This window comes from Zingiber officinale, chromosome 8A (assembly GCF_018446385.1).
Source record: "Zingiber officinale cultivar Zhangliang chromosome 8A, Zo_v1.1, whole genome shotgun sequence".
NCBI classification, from domain to species: domain Eukaryota; kingdom Viridiplantae; phylum Streptophyta; class Magnoliopsida; order Zingiberales; family Zingiberaceae; genus Zingiber; species Zingiber officinale.
In genome coordinates this window covers 61,989,783-62,005,802 of record NC_056000.1, presented here as the reverse complement: position 1 = coordinate 62,005,802, position 16,020 = coordinate 61,989,783, and the positions used below count along the sequence as shown (strand labels likewise).

General features: G+C 44.4%; 2 protein-coding genes across 2 annotated transcripts; one reads left to right on the top strand and one right to left on the bottom strand.

Moving 5' to 3' along the window:
• Positions 1–1,683: 1,683 nt before the first annotated feature.
• Positions 1,684–2,553, bottom strand: LOC122010902 (probable CCR4-associated factor 1 homolog 11). The gene has a single exon (XM_042567369.1). The coding sequence runs from the start codon at positions 2,551–2,553 to the stop codon at positions 1,684–1,686; it is 870 nt and encodes a 289-aa protein (XP_042423303.1).
• Positions 2,554–4,251: 1,698 nt separating this feature from the next.
• LOC122010901 (probable CCR4-associated factor 1 homolog 11) lies at positions 4,252–13,907 on the top strand. The gene is made up of 3 exons (XM_042567368.1): positions 4,252–4,358; positions 8,390–8,479; positions 13,010–13,907. Exons 1-3 carry the CDS (start codon positions 4,252–4,254, stop codon positions 13,905–13,907), a joined length of 1,095 nt encoding a protein of 364 aa, XP_042423302.1.
• Positions 13,908–16,020: the final 2,113 nt, after the last annotated feature.

Genomic DNA, 16,020 nt, shown 5'->3' with positions numbered 1-16,020 from the left:
GGGATTTGCACCCCCCCCCCCTGCGCGCGATTATTAATCGCGTACGTGACGCCCGGTTTGTGGATTTCCGGCTCGAACCCCCCAAATCCACTCGATTTGGGCTTGGCCCGCGCATGCGTGTAGGTCCCCTTATCATTGCTAAGCAAGGATGGAAGGGCTTCCTATATAAGTCCTTCCAAGCTTCTCCACTTAGCAATGTGGGACTAAAAACACTACCAAAAAATACTTTGAATTTAATACAAAATTCAACAACTAGCACCGATATTAATTAACAAAATAATAGATGCAACCGTTATGTTTAGAGTTTTCGACTCTGCATTTTGAAAGAGGTGCATTATCATTCATTGATGATAAATTGTCAAAATAATAAATGTAGAACTTTTATTATAGAGCTTTGGCTCTGCTATCTAAGAATTGCATGATTATTTGTAGTCTTGGGTTTAGTTCTTTCTATAAAAGAGCTGTGAAACTACTTATAGTTTAGAGTTTCAACTCCTCCCTCTAAAAGAGCTGTGTGATTATTTGTAATTTAGAGAAAGAGTTACGTGATTATTTATAGTTTAGAGCATCAACTATGCCCTCTAAAAGAGCTGTGTGATTATTTGTAATTTAGAGCTTCGACTTCTCAATCTGAAAGAGTTGCCTCATTATTTGTAGTTTAGAGCTTCGGCTCCTCCCTCTGAAAGAGTTGCACATGATTATTTGTATTTAGAGCTTTGGCTCCTCCCTCTAAAAGAATTGCATAATTATTTATAGTTTAGAGCTTCAGCTCCGCCCTCTAAAAGAGTTGCACGATTATTTATAGTCTTGAGCTCCGACACAGTGCTTGTAAGAAGTATGTAACTTCATAATCAACCGTTAATCTTTATGCCTCTTCTATTTTCTATCGTATTGGTATTTCATTATGTTCACTTAAACTATTTCATTATGTTCTATTTCCTAGCTCCGAGTAAATAAATATAAGGTATGGATAACGCGCTTCCCATCTTGTAATTATGCTATGGTTAATGGAACTCTTCATTTATCGTCTTTGTGCCTGTGTTGGATTTGGACATCGTTGCTCCGGCGCCAACACTTCATAAGGTGAAGAAATTGCTCCGGCTTGGCATATCTAATAGTTCTGTGCACAAAATTACTCATTCCCCAGTCCAAGCAACTTATTGTTATAGGTGTCATCTTCCGAAAGTCTGTTCAGATTTTTCATAAGTAGGGATAGGAATAGAAAGGATAATTGAGGATTTGAGGGCCTATATCAGATGCGCCCTTGTCTCATTACGTACCTTTTTCATTTCAATGGTAAAGAATGAGCCATTTTGCATTGTAGATAAAACAAACATCTTCCACTATGCCCCCAACTATATTGTTTAAAGTTAATCAATCATGCAGTGTAGCATGCATTTGAGTATCGTTCAGAATTTGAACAGAGTATGATCCAGAACACTACTTCAGGGGATGATTATATTTAAGGCAAAGCAAAACAACAAGTACAACTCATGATCCAAAGAATTAATATTGACAATTTATGCAGCAACATGTAATCTGTACTTAAATACAAAAAGATACGATGAAGCAATGGACAATTAATCTTGTGGACAAATTAAGTTAATCCTGAATCACTATCAACCAAGAGAAACCATGAACTCTAATGCAGAACCCAAAAGCCACCGCTAGCTGGATTAATTACTATTGCAGTTGGAGGTCAAAGAGTGTTCCCATGTGTTCTGGACGATGGATGAGTTGTGGATTCACACGAGAGGCGATTTGGTAGAACACCTGCCATGTTAATAAGCTATCGGAGCCGGACTGATGTCGAGAGCCCACTGCTCGCTCAACTCCGACGGTAGAGGCCACCCGCTCCAATCCTCCGTAAAGGTGCTTCACATCGAACACCCTTTTGCCGAAAAAGAAGTGAACGAGGTGCAAGAACTCACGAACGGTCTTTGGTAATTTGCAGTCGCATGTCAGCATCTTGACTAGGAAGGCGAAGTCATAGGCGCCTTGGAAGGTAACCCAGGAGACGGGAGAAAAATGGCCAAAGGAAAGCAAGCCGGAGGTGGCCAAGTTCTGGGCGAATCTGCAAGAGTCGATGCCCCATATTTGATTCTTTTGGAAGTCGATGCCATTAGCCTTGAGCAGCTCGACGGAGGAAGGGGCGTAACGGTCGCGGCTGATGTCGAAGTCGCGGAAATTAAATTCCCACACGTAACTCACACAAGTGCCGTCGCTGTAGATGACACATGGGAGGTTGCCGGCGGCGTCGGAGAGGGTGAGACCGACCTGGACGATGCGGAGGGCCTCGACGTTGGCGCGGATCAATTCGTAGCGCTGGGGGAGGGTGAGGGTGCAGTAGGGATTTTTGGAAGCGACGACGACGCCAGGATACTCGGTGTCCAATGCGACGAAGGGGTGGAACGGGACGGCGGAGCGGATAAGGGCGAACTCCTCGTCGAGGTTATGAGCCCACACGGAGCGAACCTCGACTCTGCTGGCGCTGGCGCTGGCGGCGGAAGAGGAAATTAGCATATCGTTATTGTTGACGACTGCGACAGCCATGATGAGTCTGTTTGATGATATTAGAAATACGAAAGTAGTGGAAGCTGGAGATCGAGGAGATGTTAATTAGGTTTCGATCTAGTTGGAGTGGAAATTAAAATGGAAAGGGAGGGGAGTTTAAATAGAGCAGGCAATCAAAGAGAGAAAATCGCCAGATAATAAACGCACTAAACAGAATTAGTTACTGCGAAGCGAATTATTAGGATATATATATGGAATTAATGATGCTAAACTAGCTTAATCAGGACTTTAAGTATTAATCTGGCGCCAAATCTAGCTGCAATTGAGAGGTGAATAAACTATTTTACAAAAAACTTTTATAATACGATAAAAAAACGTGTATTAAAAAGCTTTGAAATAAGCATGGAGCTTAAAAGTAAATATCTAAATTTTAAAATGTAATTTAAAAATAATAATTAAATGTAAATTTGTAATTGAGAAATAAATAAGAAATTACGTTTTTTTATTAAAGAATTATTTTGATTTGAGCTCCTGTTACATCTTTTTAGTCTTTCAAATATGGATAAATTTTATTTGCTATTCTAAATTAATATCTAATCCTATCTATAATCTGAGTTAGATGGAAGCCGATGAAGATGACGTTGGCATTGATAAAGAGGTGAATTTGACGTACCCGATTATGCACGTGCGAAAAGTAAATCCCCACGTGGAACTTCCTGATCTTAGTTTGAGGACTGGTAGTACCTGAACTTTACACACACTCAGACAAGCACTCTGAGCGTTAGAGATTAAAAACCAAGAAAGAAGTCCCAGCGCAGACCCTCCGACGCTCAAGTCAGGTCTTTTTCATAGAAGAAAAATGTAAGATGGAAAAAATAACTGTTCAAGACGAGTGTGTATGTGTGCGTACCTGGCTAAGGAATAGGACCTTCCTTTTTATATAACGCTTCATACCTTCAGATCCTATCTGTTGTCAGAGAATGTCGGGTGAGAGAGAATGTACGGTGGCCTTCTATTGGCGGAAGGAAGGTTCCATTCGTAGATGATAGGAGACCATTGAAATATTTCCTGACATATGACAGTTATTCTCTGACAGGAAGTTACGATCCTCTAACTTTTGTATCGCTTAGCGCTTTCCATCCCGCCCGGGGTTAGCTACGGATAGCTCGGGATGACCGTTCAGATGTACCACCCAGCTTGAGTCTTGATGAGAACGATGAACTGTGGCGACCCGCCCGAATTTTATTTGAAATTGTGGCGAGGGACCCATCTTTCATGAATTGATCGTTGAAAGTACCAGGTCTGTCTATACAGCTCGAGCTGGAAAGATCTGATCAGTCGGGGGCAGGCCTAGGGCTAGGCCAAACCTAGTCTTATGTCTCAGTTCTGAGGGTCAGGCCTGAAGGCGACCGACTAGGAATTATGAGACTAGTGACACGGGGCGGTTTAACTCCCTCTTTCTCCTAACTGTTGACTATCACGTCCCCTTGACTTTTGACTGTCACGCCCCCTTGACTATTGAATGTCACGCCCCCTTAACTTTTAACTGACACGTCCCCTTGACTATTGACTACCTGGCCTTATCGGGTCCCACCTTTATGCACCATATCACAAGTCTCCCCTCCAAGTCTAGTCGAAGGAGGCTCAAGTTCGCCTGACTAGACCCTAGCACGTTTACGACTCCACTTGCATACAAGGGACTGGCATGTAGCTAATTATCTTTGCAAAGACTGATACATGTATCCTTGTCCAAGTGCTGCAATCGGTCCAGTGAAGGTGGCGAGTCAGAGTATTGCCATTGGCCCAGCGATGTTGGAACAAGTGAAGGCGATTCAAATGCACAGGTTGTTGACAAGTGTTTGCAAGAGCAGTGTTGGCTCATACCTTGTGTCGGGGTGGGAGTTAGTAGCCCGACCGTGAGGTCCTTGGTCATGAGAGCATGCTCATTTATAACTTGCGCTGGGGTGAGAGTCTGGAATGCCGACCGAGACGTCGTTGGTCGTGAGAGCATGCTCACTTATAACTCGCGCTAGGGCAAGAGTCTGGAAAGCCGACCGAGAGGTCGATGTTCGTGAGAGCATGCTCACTTATAACTTGCACTGAGACAAGAGTCTGGAACACCTGCCAGGAGGGTGTTGGTCGTGAAAGAATGCTCACTTATAACTCGTGCTAAGGTGAGAGTTCAGAATGCCGACTGAGAGGATGTTTGTCGTGGGATCATGCTCACTTATAACTCGCGCTTGGGTGAGAGTCTGGAATGTCGGCCGAGAAGCTGTTGGTTGTGAGAACATGCTCACTTATAACTCGCGCTGGGGTGAGAGTCTGGAACGCCCGCCAAAAGGTCGTTGGTCGTGAGAGCATGTTTACGTATAATTTGCGCTGGGGCAAGAGTTTGGAATGCCGACCGAGAGGTCGTTGGTTGTGAGAGCATGCTCACTTATAACTAGCGCTGGGGTGTGAGTCTGGAAAGACGGCCGGGAGATCATTGGTCATGAGAGCATACTCACTTATAACTCGCGCTGGGGCGAGAGTATGAAAATACGGCTGGGAGGTCGTTGGTCGTGAGAGCATGCTCACTTGTAACTTGTGCTTAAGCGAGAGTCTGGAATGTCGGCTGAGGGGTCATTGGTCATGAGAGCATGCTCGCTTATAACTCACGCAAGGGTGAGAGTCTTGCAAGTCAACCGAGAGGTCATTGATCGTGAGATCATGTTCAATTATAACTCGCGCTGAGACGAGCATCTAGAATGCTGACCAAGAGGTCGTTGGTCGTGAGAGCATACTCACTTATAACTCGCGTTGGGGTGAGAGTCTGGAAAGCCGATCCGGAGGTCATTGGTCGTGAGAGTATGCTCACATATAACTCGCGCTGAGACGGGAGTCTGGAACGTCGGCCGACAGGTTATTGGACGCCCGTGGACTTATCTTTTGTGGCCCTTGGAGCAACCTGTAGTCATAGCTCCCACTTGGTCATCAGGCCTTGGCCAAATTTGAATCTTACCCTGATTTCAAGGTTGGGGTGAAACGCCAAATTCTAATCAACGTTTCCTGCTGCCTTCTACTCGTATTCCCATGGTAACCGCATGGAGTTCTTGGTCTTCGAGTCATGGCACCAGTTTCACCAAATCAGCCTCATGATTTCTTTGTCTTTTCTATCATAAATGTCATTTCATAGGAAGAAGCCATGTGTCTAATTGATTTCCTTTAATACGACGGTTGACGCATGCTTTGCGCATGGGACTTGATAGCGCCTCCCTTCTAGCGATCCGACAGTTGTCTTTAGCAGCACCGTTTCAATTATCCCGCTTGCATCCCTATGCCCCTTAGTGGTTTTTGTTTAAAATCCCTAAAGGCATCTTGAGGTGGTTCATCAATACTTCTTCTTTCCTGCTTGCTTGCCTTAGGTTTGTGTTTTTCTTTTGTAAGTGTTCCTTTTCCGTTTCTCTTGTTTCTACGTTTTTCAAATTATGGTCGGAGAAACTTTAGTCGCCTGGTATGCCTTCTTCAGTTCCGGTTTTGATTGGAGTGATCTTAAGTCAGTGCAGTCTAGCCTGAAACTTTCTAACGACTACACCTTCCACATTCCTAGGCCTGATGATCATCCCTGTCATCCTCCTCCTGGTTGTGTAACCTTCTTCAGAGATCAACTTCTTAATAGTCTATGTTTCCCTATCCCCACTTTATTTTCAGAGTTAAGTCTGTATTTTTGTATCCCCTTGTCTTACTTTGCTCCCAATGCCTTTCATTCTGTGTGCGGGATGGTAATCCTATGCTGTCTATATGACCTTCCTTTGACTCCTCAACTTTTTCATCATTTTTATTTCCTAAAATGATCGGAGCCCGACATTTTTATGGTGCAATCTCAACCCGGGTGTAAGTTCTTCATGGACATGCTTTCTTCTAATAGAGGATGGAAGTCCCATTTTTTCTATGTGCAACTACTCGATCCTGTGGCTTGGCCCACTGAGTGTCACTCAGGTCTTCCCCCTCCTTTTGCGTTAAGCGACCATGAGCACAAGCCAGATTGAAAATCTGACCTGCTGTCGTAGGGGGCGCAGTTCTTGAATATGAGCCCTTAAGGACTCATTTTCTCGACAAAGGCCGGCCACAAACTAAGAAATGCTTAGCCACATGACTCTGGTCTGTAAATAGCACTAGATCAGCAATAATTTAAGGAAATGAAAAGGGAGTAGCTAAAACTTACCGACACTATCTATTGGGAAAATGTTTCAGACAAATCCAACTGTGAGCTTTCCAAAATTTGGTTGGTCATGTTCTTCCAAGAGGCGGCCAAGGCGCTATGTAGCTGTACCTGGCCACAGTCAAGGGGAGTGTTGGAGGAAGGAGCTGTGCCCAGCACTTGGATGGATGATAGCTAAAAGGAGGAAGTAAACACATACCACCCCTTCGAGCGGTCCTTACAACGGGAGGAAGGTGCAGGAGCTACTGACGACGGTTGAGCCAACGACGTTGGAGGTAGAGAGGGCATGGAAGTCGTGGGCTAGCCCTTGGTCGGGTGGATGTATGGTTTGTGACTCGAGCAGGGACTGGAGAGGAGGATGCAGCCTCCGAGGAGGCGGGAGTGCTGGTCTGGGAAGGAGTCTTGGTCTGGGCAGATACCCACTATAATAGTGGCCTCTTGGGGGAGGACTAGACCGAAGGAGTCACGCATCACCTCTTGCGTTCAAGGCGCAAGGAGTGCTCTGCCGCTAGAGGAGAAGTCCTCTCACTGGACGCAACAGCGGTAGAAGGTTCCATGGAAGGGCGAGATTCTTCTTCAAGAACCTCATGTTCTCCCTTAGTATGAGGACTGGTAGTACCTGAACTTTACACACACTCAGACAAGCACTCTGAGCGTTAGAGATTAAAAACCAAGAAAGAAGTCCCCTGCGCAGACCCTCCGACGCTTAAGTCGGGTCTTTTTTCATAGAAGAACAATGTACGATGGAAAAAAGAACTGTTCAAGACGAGTGTGTATGTGTGCGTACCTGGCTAAGGAATAGGACCTTCCTTTTTATATAACGCTTCATACCTTCAAATCCTGTCTGTTGTCAGAGAATATTGAGTGTCAGAGCCTGTATGGTGAAAGAGGATGTACGGTGGCATCATATTGATGGAAGGAAGGTTTCATTTGCAGGTGATAGCAGACCATTGGAATATTCCTTAATATATTGTAGTTATCCTCTGGCAGGAGGTTACGATTCCCTGACATTATTGTCGCTTAGCGCTTTTCGTCCCACCCGGGTTTAGATACGGATAGATTGGGATGACTATTCAGATGTACCATCCGGCTTGAGTGTTGATGAGGAGGATGAGCTGTGGTGACCCGCTCGGATTTTATTTGAAATTATGGCGAGGGACCTATCTTTCATGAATTGATCGTTGAAAGGTCGACCAGGAGTTGTCATAGTGAAAGTACCAGGTTTGGCTATACAGCTCGAGCTGGGAATATCTGATTAGTTGGGGGCAGACCTAGGGCTAGTCCAAACCTAGTCTTATGTCTCAGTTCTGAGGTTCTGGCCTGAAGGCGATCGACTAGGAATAATGCGACTAGTGACACGGGGCGGTTTAACTCCCTCTTTCTCTTGACTGTTGACTATCAAACCCCTTGACTTTTGACTACCACGTCCCCTTGACTATTGAATGTCACGCCCCCTTAACTTTTAACTGTCACACCCCCTTGACTATTGACTACCTGGCTTTATCGGGCCCCACCTTTATGCACTGTATCACAAGCCTCCCCTCCAAGTCTAGTCGAAGGAGGCTCAAGTTCGACTGACTAGACCCTAGCACGTTTACGACTCCACCTGCATACAAGGGATTGGCATGTAGCTAATTATCTTTGCAAAGACTGATATATGTATCCTTGTTCCAGTGCTGCTATCGGTCCAGTGAAGGTGGCGAGTCAGAGTATTGCCATTGGCCCGGCGATGTTGGAACAGATGAAGGCGATTCAAATGCTCAGGTTTGTGCTCATGGTCGAGAAAATGAGTCCTTAAGGGCTCATATTCAAGAATTGCGTCCCCTACGACAGCGGGTCGGATTTTCAATCTTGTTTGTGCTCATGGTCGCTTAACGCAAAAGGAGTGGAAGACCTGAGTGCCACGCAGTGGGCCAAGCCACAGGTTCGAGTAGTTGCACATAGAAAAAATGGGACTTCCATCCTCTATTAGAAGAAGGCATGCCCGTGAAGAACTTACACCCGACTGAGATTGCACCATAAAAACGTCGGGCTCCAATCATTTTAGGAAATAAAAATGATGAAAAAGTTGAGGAGTCAAAGGATGGTCATATAGACAGCATAGGATTACCATCCCGCACACAGAATGAAAGGCATTGGAGCAAACTAAGACAAGGGGATACAAAAATATTGACTTACCTCTGAAAATAAAGTGGGGATAGGGAAACACAGACTATCAAGAAGTTGATCTCTGAAGAAGGTCACACAACCAGGAGGAGGATGACAGAGATGATCATCAGGCCTAGGAATGTGGAAGGTGTAGTCGTTAGAAAGTTTCAGGCTAGACTGCACTGACTTAAGATCACTCCTATCAAAATCGGAGATGAAGAAGGCATACCAGGCGACTAAAGTTTCTCCGACCAGAATTTGAAAAATGTAGAAACAAGAGAAAAGGAAAAGGAACACTTACAAAATAAAAACACAAACGCTAAGGCAAGCAAGTAGGAAAGAAGAAGTATCGATGAACGACCTCTAGATGCCTTTAGGGATTTTAAACTAAAACCACTAAGGGGCATAAGGATGCACGCCGGACAATTGAAATGGCGCTGCTAAAGATAACTGTCGGATCGCTAGAAGGGAGGCGCTATCAAGTCCCATGCGCAAAGCATGCGTCAACCGTCGTATCAAAGGAAATCAGTAGACACATGTCTTCTTCCTATGAAATGACATTTATGATAGAAAAGACAAGGAAATCATGAGGCTGATTTGGTGAAACTGGTGCCATGACTCGAAGACCAAGAACTCCATGCGGTTACCATGGGAATAGGAGTAGAAGGCGGCAGGAAACGTTGATTAGAATTTGGCATTTCGCCCCAACTTTGAAATCAGAGTAAGATTCAAATTTGGTCAAGACTTGATGACCAAGTGGGAGCTATGACTACAGGTTGCTCCAAGGGCCACAAAAGATAAGTCCACAGGCGTCCAACAACTTGTCGGTCGGCGTTCTAGACTCCCGTCTCAGCGCGAGTTATAAGTGAGCATACTCTCATGACCAACGATCTCCGGATCGGCTTTCCAGACTCTCACTCCAGCGCGAGTTATAAGTGAGTATGCTCTCACGACCAACGACCTCTTGGTCGGCATTCTTGATGCTCACCTCAGCGCCAGTTATAAGTGAACATGATCTCACGACCAATGACCTCTCGGTTGGCTTTCTAGACTCTCACCCCAGCGTGAGTTATAAGTGAGCATGCTCTCACGACCAATGACCTCTCAGCCGGCATTCCAGACTCTCGCCTAAGCACGAGTTACAAGTGAGCTTGCTCTCACGACCAACGACCTCCCGGACGTCTTTTCATACTCTCGCCCCCGCGCGAGTTATAAGTGAGCATACTCTCACGACCAACGACCTCCCGGTCGTCTTTCCAGACTCACACCCCAGCGCGAGTTATAAGTGAGCATGATCTCACGACCAACGACCTCTCGGTCGGCATTCCAAACTCTTGCCCCAGCGCAAATTATACATAAACATGCTCTCACGACCAACGACCTCTTGGCCGGCATTCTAGACTCTCACCCCAGCGCAAGTTATAAGTGAGCATGCTCTCACAACCAACAGCTTCTCGGCCGACATTCCAGACTCTCACCCAAGCGCGAGTTATAAGTGAGCATGCTCCCACGACAAACAGCCTCTCAGTGGGCATTCCGAACTCTCACCTTAGCACGAGTTATAAGTGAGCATGCTTTCACGACCAACGCCCTCCTGGCAAGTGTTCCAGACTCTCATCTCAGTGTAAGTTATAAGTGAGCATGCTCTCATGACCAACGACCTACCGGTCGACTTTCCACACTATTCCCACAGTGCAAGTTATAAGTGAGCATGCTCTCACGACCAACGACCTCTCGGTCAGCATACTATACTCTCGCCCCAACATGAGTTATAAGTGAGCATGTTCTCACGACCAACGACCTCTCGGTCGGCTTTCCAGACTCTCTCCTCAGTGCTAGTTATACGTGAACATGCTCTTACGACCAACGACCTCTTGGTTAGCTTTCCAGACTCTCACCTCAATGCCAGTTATAGGTGAGCATGCTCTCATGATTAATGACCTCTCAGTCAGTATTCTTGACACTCGCCTCAGTGCGAGTTATAAGCGAGTATGCTTTCACGACCAATGACCTCTCGGTCGGCGTTTCGGACTCTCACCCCAGTGCGAGTTATAAGTGAGCATGCTCTCACGACCAACGACCTCTCGGTCGACTTTCCAGACTCTTGCCCTAGCACGAGTTATAAGTGAGCATGCTCTCACGACCAACGACCTCTCGGTCGGCATTCCAGACTCTCACCCCAGCGCAAGTTAAAAATAAGCATGCTCTCGTGACCAACGACCTCTCAGTCGGGCTACTGACTCCCACCCCGGCACAAGGTATGAGCCAACACTGCTCTTGCAAACACTTGTCAACAACCTGAGCATTTGAATCACCTTCATCTGTTCCAACATCGCTGGGCCAATGGAATACTCTGACTCGCCACCTTCACTGGACCGATAGCAGCACTGGGACAAGGATACATGTATCAGTCTTTGCAAAGATAATTAGCTACATGCCAGTCCCTTGTATGCAGGTGGAGTCGTAAACGTGCCAGGGTCGAGTTAGTCGAACTTGAGCCTCCTTCGACTAGACTTGGAGGGAAGGCTTGTGATACGGTGCATAAAGGTGGGGCCCGATAAGGCCAGGTAGTTAATAGTCAAGGGCGCGTGGCAGTTAAAAGTCAAGGGAGCGTGACAGTCAATAGTTAAGGGGACGTGGCAGTCAAAAATCAAGGGAATGTGATAGTCAATAGTTTGGAGAAAGAGGGAGTTAAAACGCCCGCGTCACTTGTTGCATAATTCCTGGTCGATCGCCGTCAGGCCAGACACTAAGATCTGAGACGTAAGACTAGGTTTGGACTAGCCCTAGGCCTACCCCCGACTGATCAGATCTTCCTAGCTCTGGATGTGTAGACAGACCTGGTACTTTCACTAAGGCAACTCCCGGTCGGTCTTTCAGCGATCAATTCATGAAAGATAGGTTCCTCGCCGCAGTTTCAAATAAAATCCGGGCAGGTCGCCACAACTCATCCTCCTTATCAAGACTCAAGTCGGGTGGTACATTTGAACGGTCATCCCGAGCTATCTGTAGCTAAACCCGGGCGGAACGGAAAGCGCTAAGCGATAACAATGTCAGGGAATCATAACCTCCTGTCAGAGAATACCTGCCGTATGTCAGGGATTAATATTCTAATGGTCTTCTATCACATGTGAATGGAACCTTCCTTATACCAATAGGAGGCCACCGTACATCCTCTCTCATCCAACAGACCTTGACATCCCGACATTCTCTGACAATAGGCAGGCTATAAAGATATGAAGCGTCATATAAAAAGGGAGGACCTCTTCCTTAGTCAAGTACATACACATACACACTCGTCTTGAACAGTTCTTTTTTCCATCTTACATTGTTCTTCTATGAAAAAAGACCTGACTTGAGCGTCGGAGGGTCTGCGTCGGGGACTTCTTTCTTGGTTTTTAATCTCTAACGCTCAGAGTGCTTGTTTGAGTGTGTGTAAAGTTCAGGTACTACCAGTCCTCATACTAAGATCAAGAAGTTCCACGTGGGGGTTTATTTTTCGGACGTGCATAATCGGGTGCGTCAAATTCACCTCTTTATCAATGCCAACGTCATCTTCATCGGCTTCCATCTAACTCAGATTATAAATAGAATTAGATATTAATTTAGAATAGCAAATAAAATTTATCCATATTTGAAAGACTAAAAAGATGTAACAGGAGCTCAAATCAAAATAATTCTTTAATAAAAAAACGTAATTTCTTATTTATTTCTCAATTACAAATTTACATTTAATTATTATTTTTTAAATTACATTTTAAAATTTAGATATTTACTTTTAAGCTCCATGCTTATTTCAAAGCTTTTTAATACACGTTTTTTTATCGTATTATAAAAGTTTTTTGTAAAATAGTTTATTCACCTCTCAATTGCAGCTAGATTTGGCGCCAGATTAATACTTAAAGTCCTGATTAAGCTAGTTTAGCATCATTAATTCCATATATATATCCTAATAATTCGCTTCGCAGTAACTAATTCTGTTTAGTGCGTTTATTATGTGGCGATTTTCTCTCTTTGATTGCCTGCTCTATTTAAACTCCCCCTCCCTTTCCATTTTAATTTCCACTCCAACTAGATCGAAACCTAATTAACATCTCCTCGATCTCCAGCTTCCACTACTTTCGTATTTCTAATATCATCAAACAGACTCATCATGGCTGTCGCAGTCGTCAACAATAACGATATGCTAATTTCCTCTTCCGCCGCCAGCGCCAGCGCCAGCAGAGTCGAGGTTCGCTCCGTGTGGGCTCATAACCTCGACGAGGAGTTCGCCCTTATCCGCTCCGCCGTCCCGTTCCACCCCTTCGTCGCATTGGACACCGAGTATCCTGGCGTCGTCGTCGCTTCCAAAAATCCCTACTGCACCCTCACCCTCCCCCAGCGCTACGAATTGATCCGCGCCAACGTCGAGGCCCTCCGCATCGTCCAGGTCGGTCTCACCCTCTCCGACGCCGCCGGCAACCTCCCATGTGTCATCTACAGCGACGGCACTTGTGTGAGTTACGTGTGGGAATTTAATTTCCGCGACTTCGACATCAGCCGCGACCGTTACGCCCCTTCCTCCGTCGAGCTGCTCAAGGCTAATGGCATCGACTTCCAAAAGAATCAAATATGGGGCATCGACTCTTGCAGATTCGCCCACCACTTGGCCACCTCCGGCTTGCTTTCCTTTGGCCATTTTTCTCCCGTCTCCTGGGTTATCTTCCAAGGCGCCTATGACTTCGCCTTCCTAGTCAAGATGCTGACATGCGACTGCCAATTACCAAAGACCGTTCGTGAGTTCTTGCACCTCGTTCACTTCTTTTTCGGCAAAAGGGTGTTCGATGTGAAGCACCTTTGCAAGCATTGTCCTGGGCTTTACGGAGGATTGGAGCGGGTGGCCTCTACCGTCGGAGTTGAGCGAGCAGTGGGATCTCGACATCAGTCCGGCTCCGATAGCTTATTAACATGGCAGGTGTTCTACCAAATCGCCTCTCGTGTGAATCCACAACTCATCCATCGTCCAGAACACATGGGAACACTCTTTGACCTCCAACTGCAATAGTGTATATACATATAGTAATCCAGCTAGCGTGGCTTTTGGGTCCTGCATTATAGAGTTCATGGTTTATCACAGTTGATAGTGGTTCGATCAGCATTAGCTTAATTTGTCCATAAGATTAATTGTCCATTGCTTCATCGCATTTTCTTGTTTTTAAGTACAGATTACATAGATAAATTGTCAATATTAATTCTTTGGATCATGAGTAATACTTGTTGTTTTGCTCATCCCCTAGTGTGTTTTGAATCATATACTCTGCTTAAAATTCTGAACGATACTCAAATACATACTACAGTACTGCATGATTGATCTTTTGGAAGGCTATTAATGTGAATAGAAATGGCGCGCTAGAGATGACATTGAATGATGCCTTCATTTAAAAATTGATGCGGAATATATGGTTAGGATCTTATTAATTATTAGGTATTTTTGAAAAAATTGTAATCAAGACATGGAGTACAAAGAGCTCAGAATATTTGGCTTTATTTGTTGAAGAATATAAATGCTAAAAATTTGTTTTCTTTGATAATGGTAAATTATCACGTGGAGCCTTATTTCATCTGTTTTTTGTTTTCACTCTTAACGTTATATATTAACTTTTTTGTTTGGACGAATCATTTATTGGCTACATGAATTCTAATTTGGAAAGAGGTTTGATTTGGTTATTATTTACTTGTATGGGAATCATTTTATAATCTAGGATGATAATCTAGGATGGTATGTTATTCCTATTTTTGAGATTTTATTTATGGAAATGAGAGTTTTGGATTTTGATTATAAATCTAACAAATGAAAAGCAAAACAAGTAGGAAACTAATCTAGTGCTGGAAAAAATCTAACTAAGTGTCAACAATTAATCCACGACGCATTGTCATTCTATGTTATGGTTTAACCATCAATACAATTAAACTAAGAAATGAAATGACAAAGCATTAAATGGAACCTAATCTAGTAAATAAAAGATAATACAAGTAATAAAAGTTAAGTCTATCCTAACTACAATTGTAAAAAATAAAAGACAACATGAAGTAAATCATTAATGAAACTAAGCATGTAATAAGCATGTAATGAAACCTAAAGCATTAAAGAAATATAATCTAACTTAATTGCATTAAAATGAAGAACAAACATCATGAAAATATAAATCACTAAATTAACAAACATTGCATGGAATTACACTAAAGAAATAACATCAATTAGAATAACACAATTGGTTGTGGCATTTCACCGAACAGGTTGTAAGCATTAATTAATCAAATTGAAACTAATGTATAAAACCTTAATAAGGGAGTTCAATTCGATACAAGCATTTCACAAACTCAACAACCAACAATCATAGAACCAAATGATTAACTCAACAAATCAACCAATACATGAAAGCTTTAAAGAAATGAAACAACCCAACAAATGGAATGAATGGACGAAGAACTGTTGTCCGGAATGAAGTGGAATGGGTACAAACTTCTCCTCTTCTAACCCTCCCTGTAGTCACACAAAACGCCCAGCTCCGAAACCCCCAGAACCGATGAGCAGCAACCAAGATACTAGCTATGCTTGCTTCAACAACGGTGATGATAAACGAATCTTCCACCGAAGAACCCCCTCAAATGGAAGCTGAACGAAAGTAATGGAGGTGTTGTGAGGTGCTGTGAAATTGGATGAACCGTCGCCGCCTCGTCCTTACTCTACCGCCTGAAACCCAGACAATGGAGCTGCCAGAAGGAAGCCAGTCAGTGGAGATTACGCCGGAGAACCACTTCGGTGAGGTGGATGCTCACTACCGAAGCTTGCCGCCGCCTAGAATTGCTTGCCGTTGTTGGTGCAACCTTAGGTCAAGGTTGACCTGGTTGACCCGACTCGAGGTGACTTGACTCGAGTTGTATTTTGATGTTTGACTTGGAAGATTGTCGGTGCAACCTTAGGTCAAGGTTGACCTAGTTGAGTTGCATGTTGATGTTTGACACTCGTGAGAGAGTTCTATTCTTGATGTGAGACAAGAATAGATGGTTGGGAGATTATTGGTGCAACCCTAGGTCAAGGTTGACCTGGTTGACCTGAAAAGTCCAAGTATGGAGACTTGGCACTGGAAAAGTCCAAGCAGGGATCTTGGCACGCG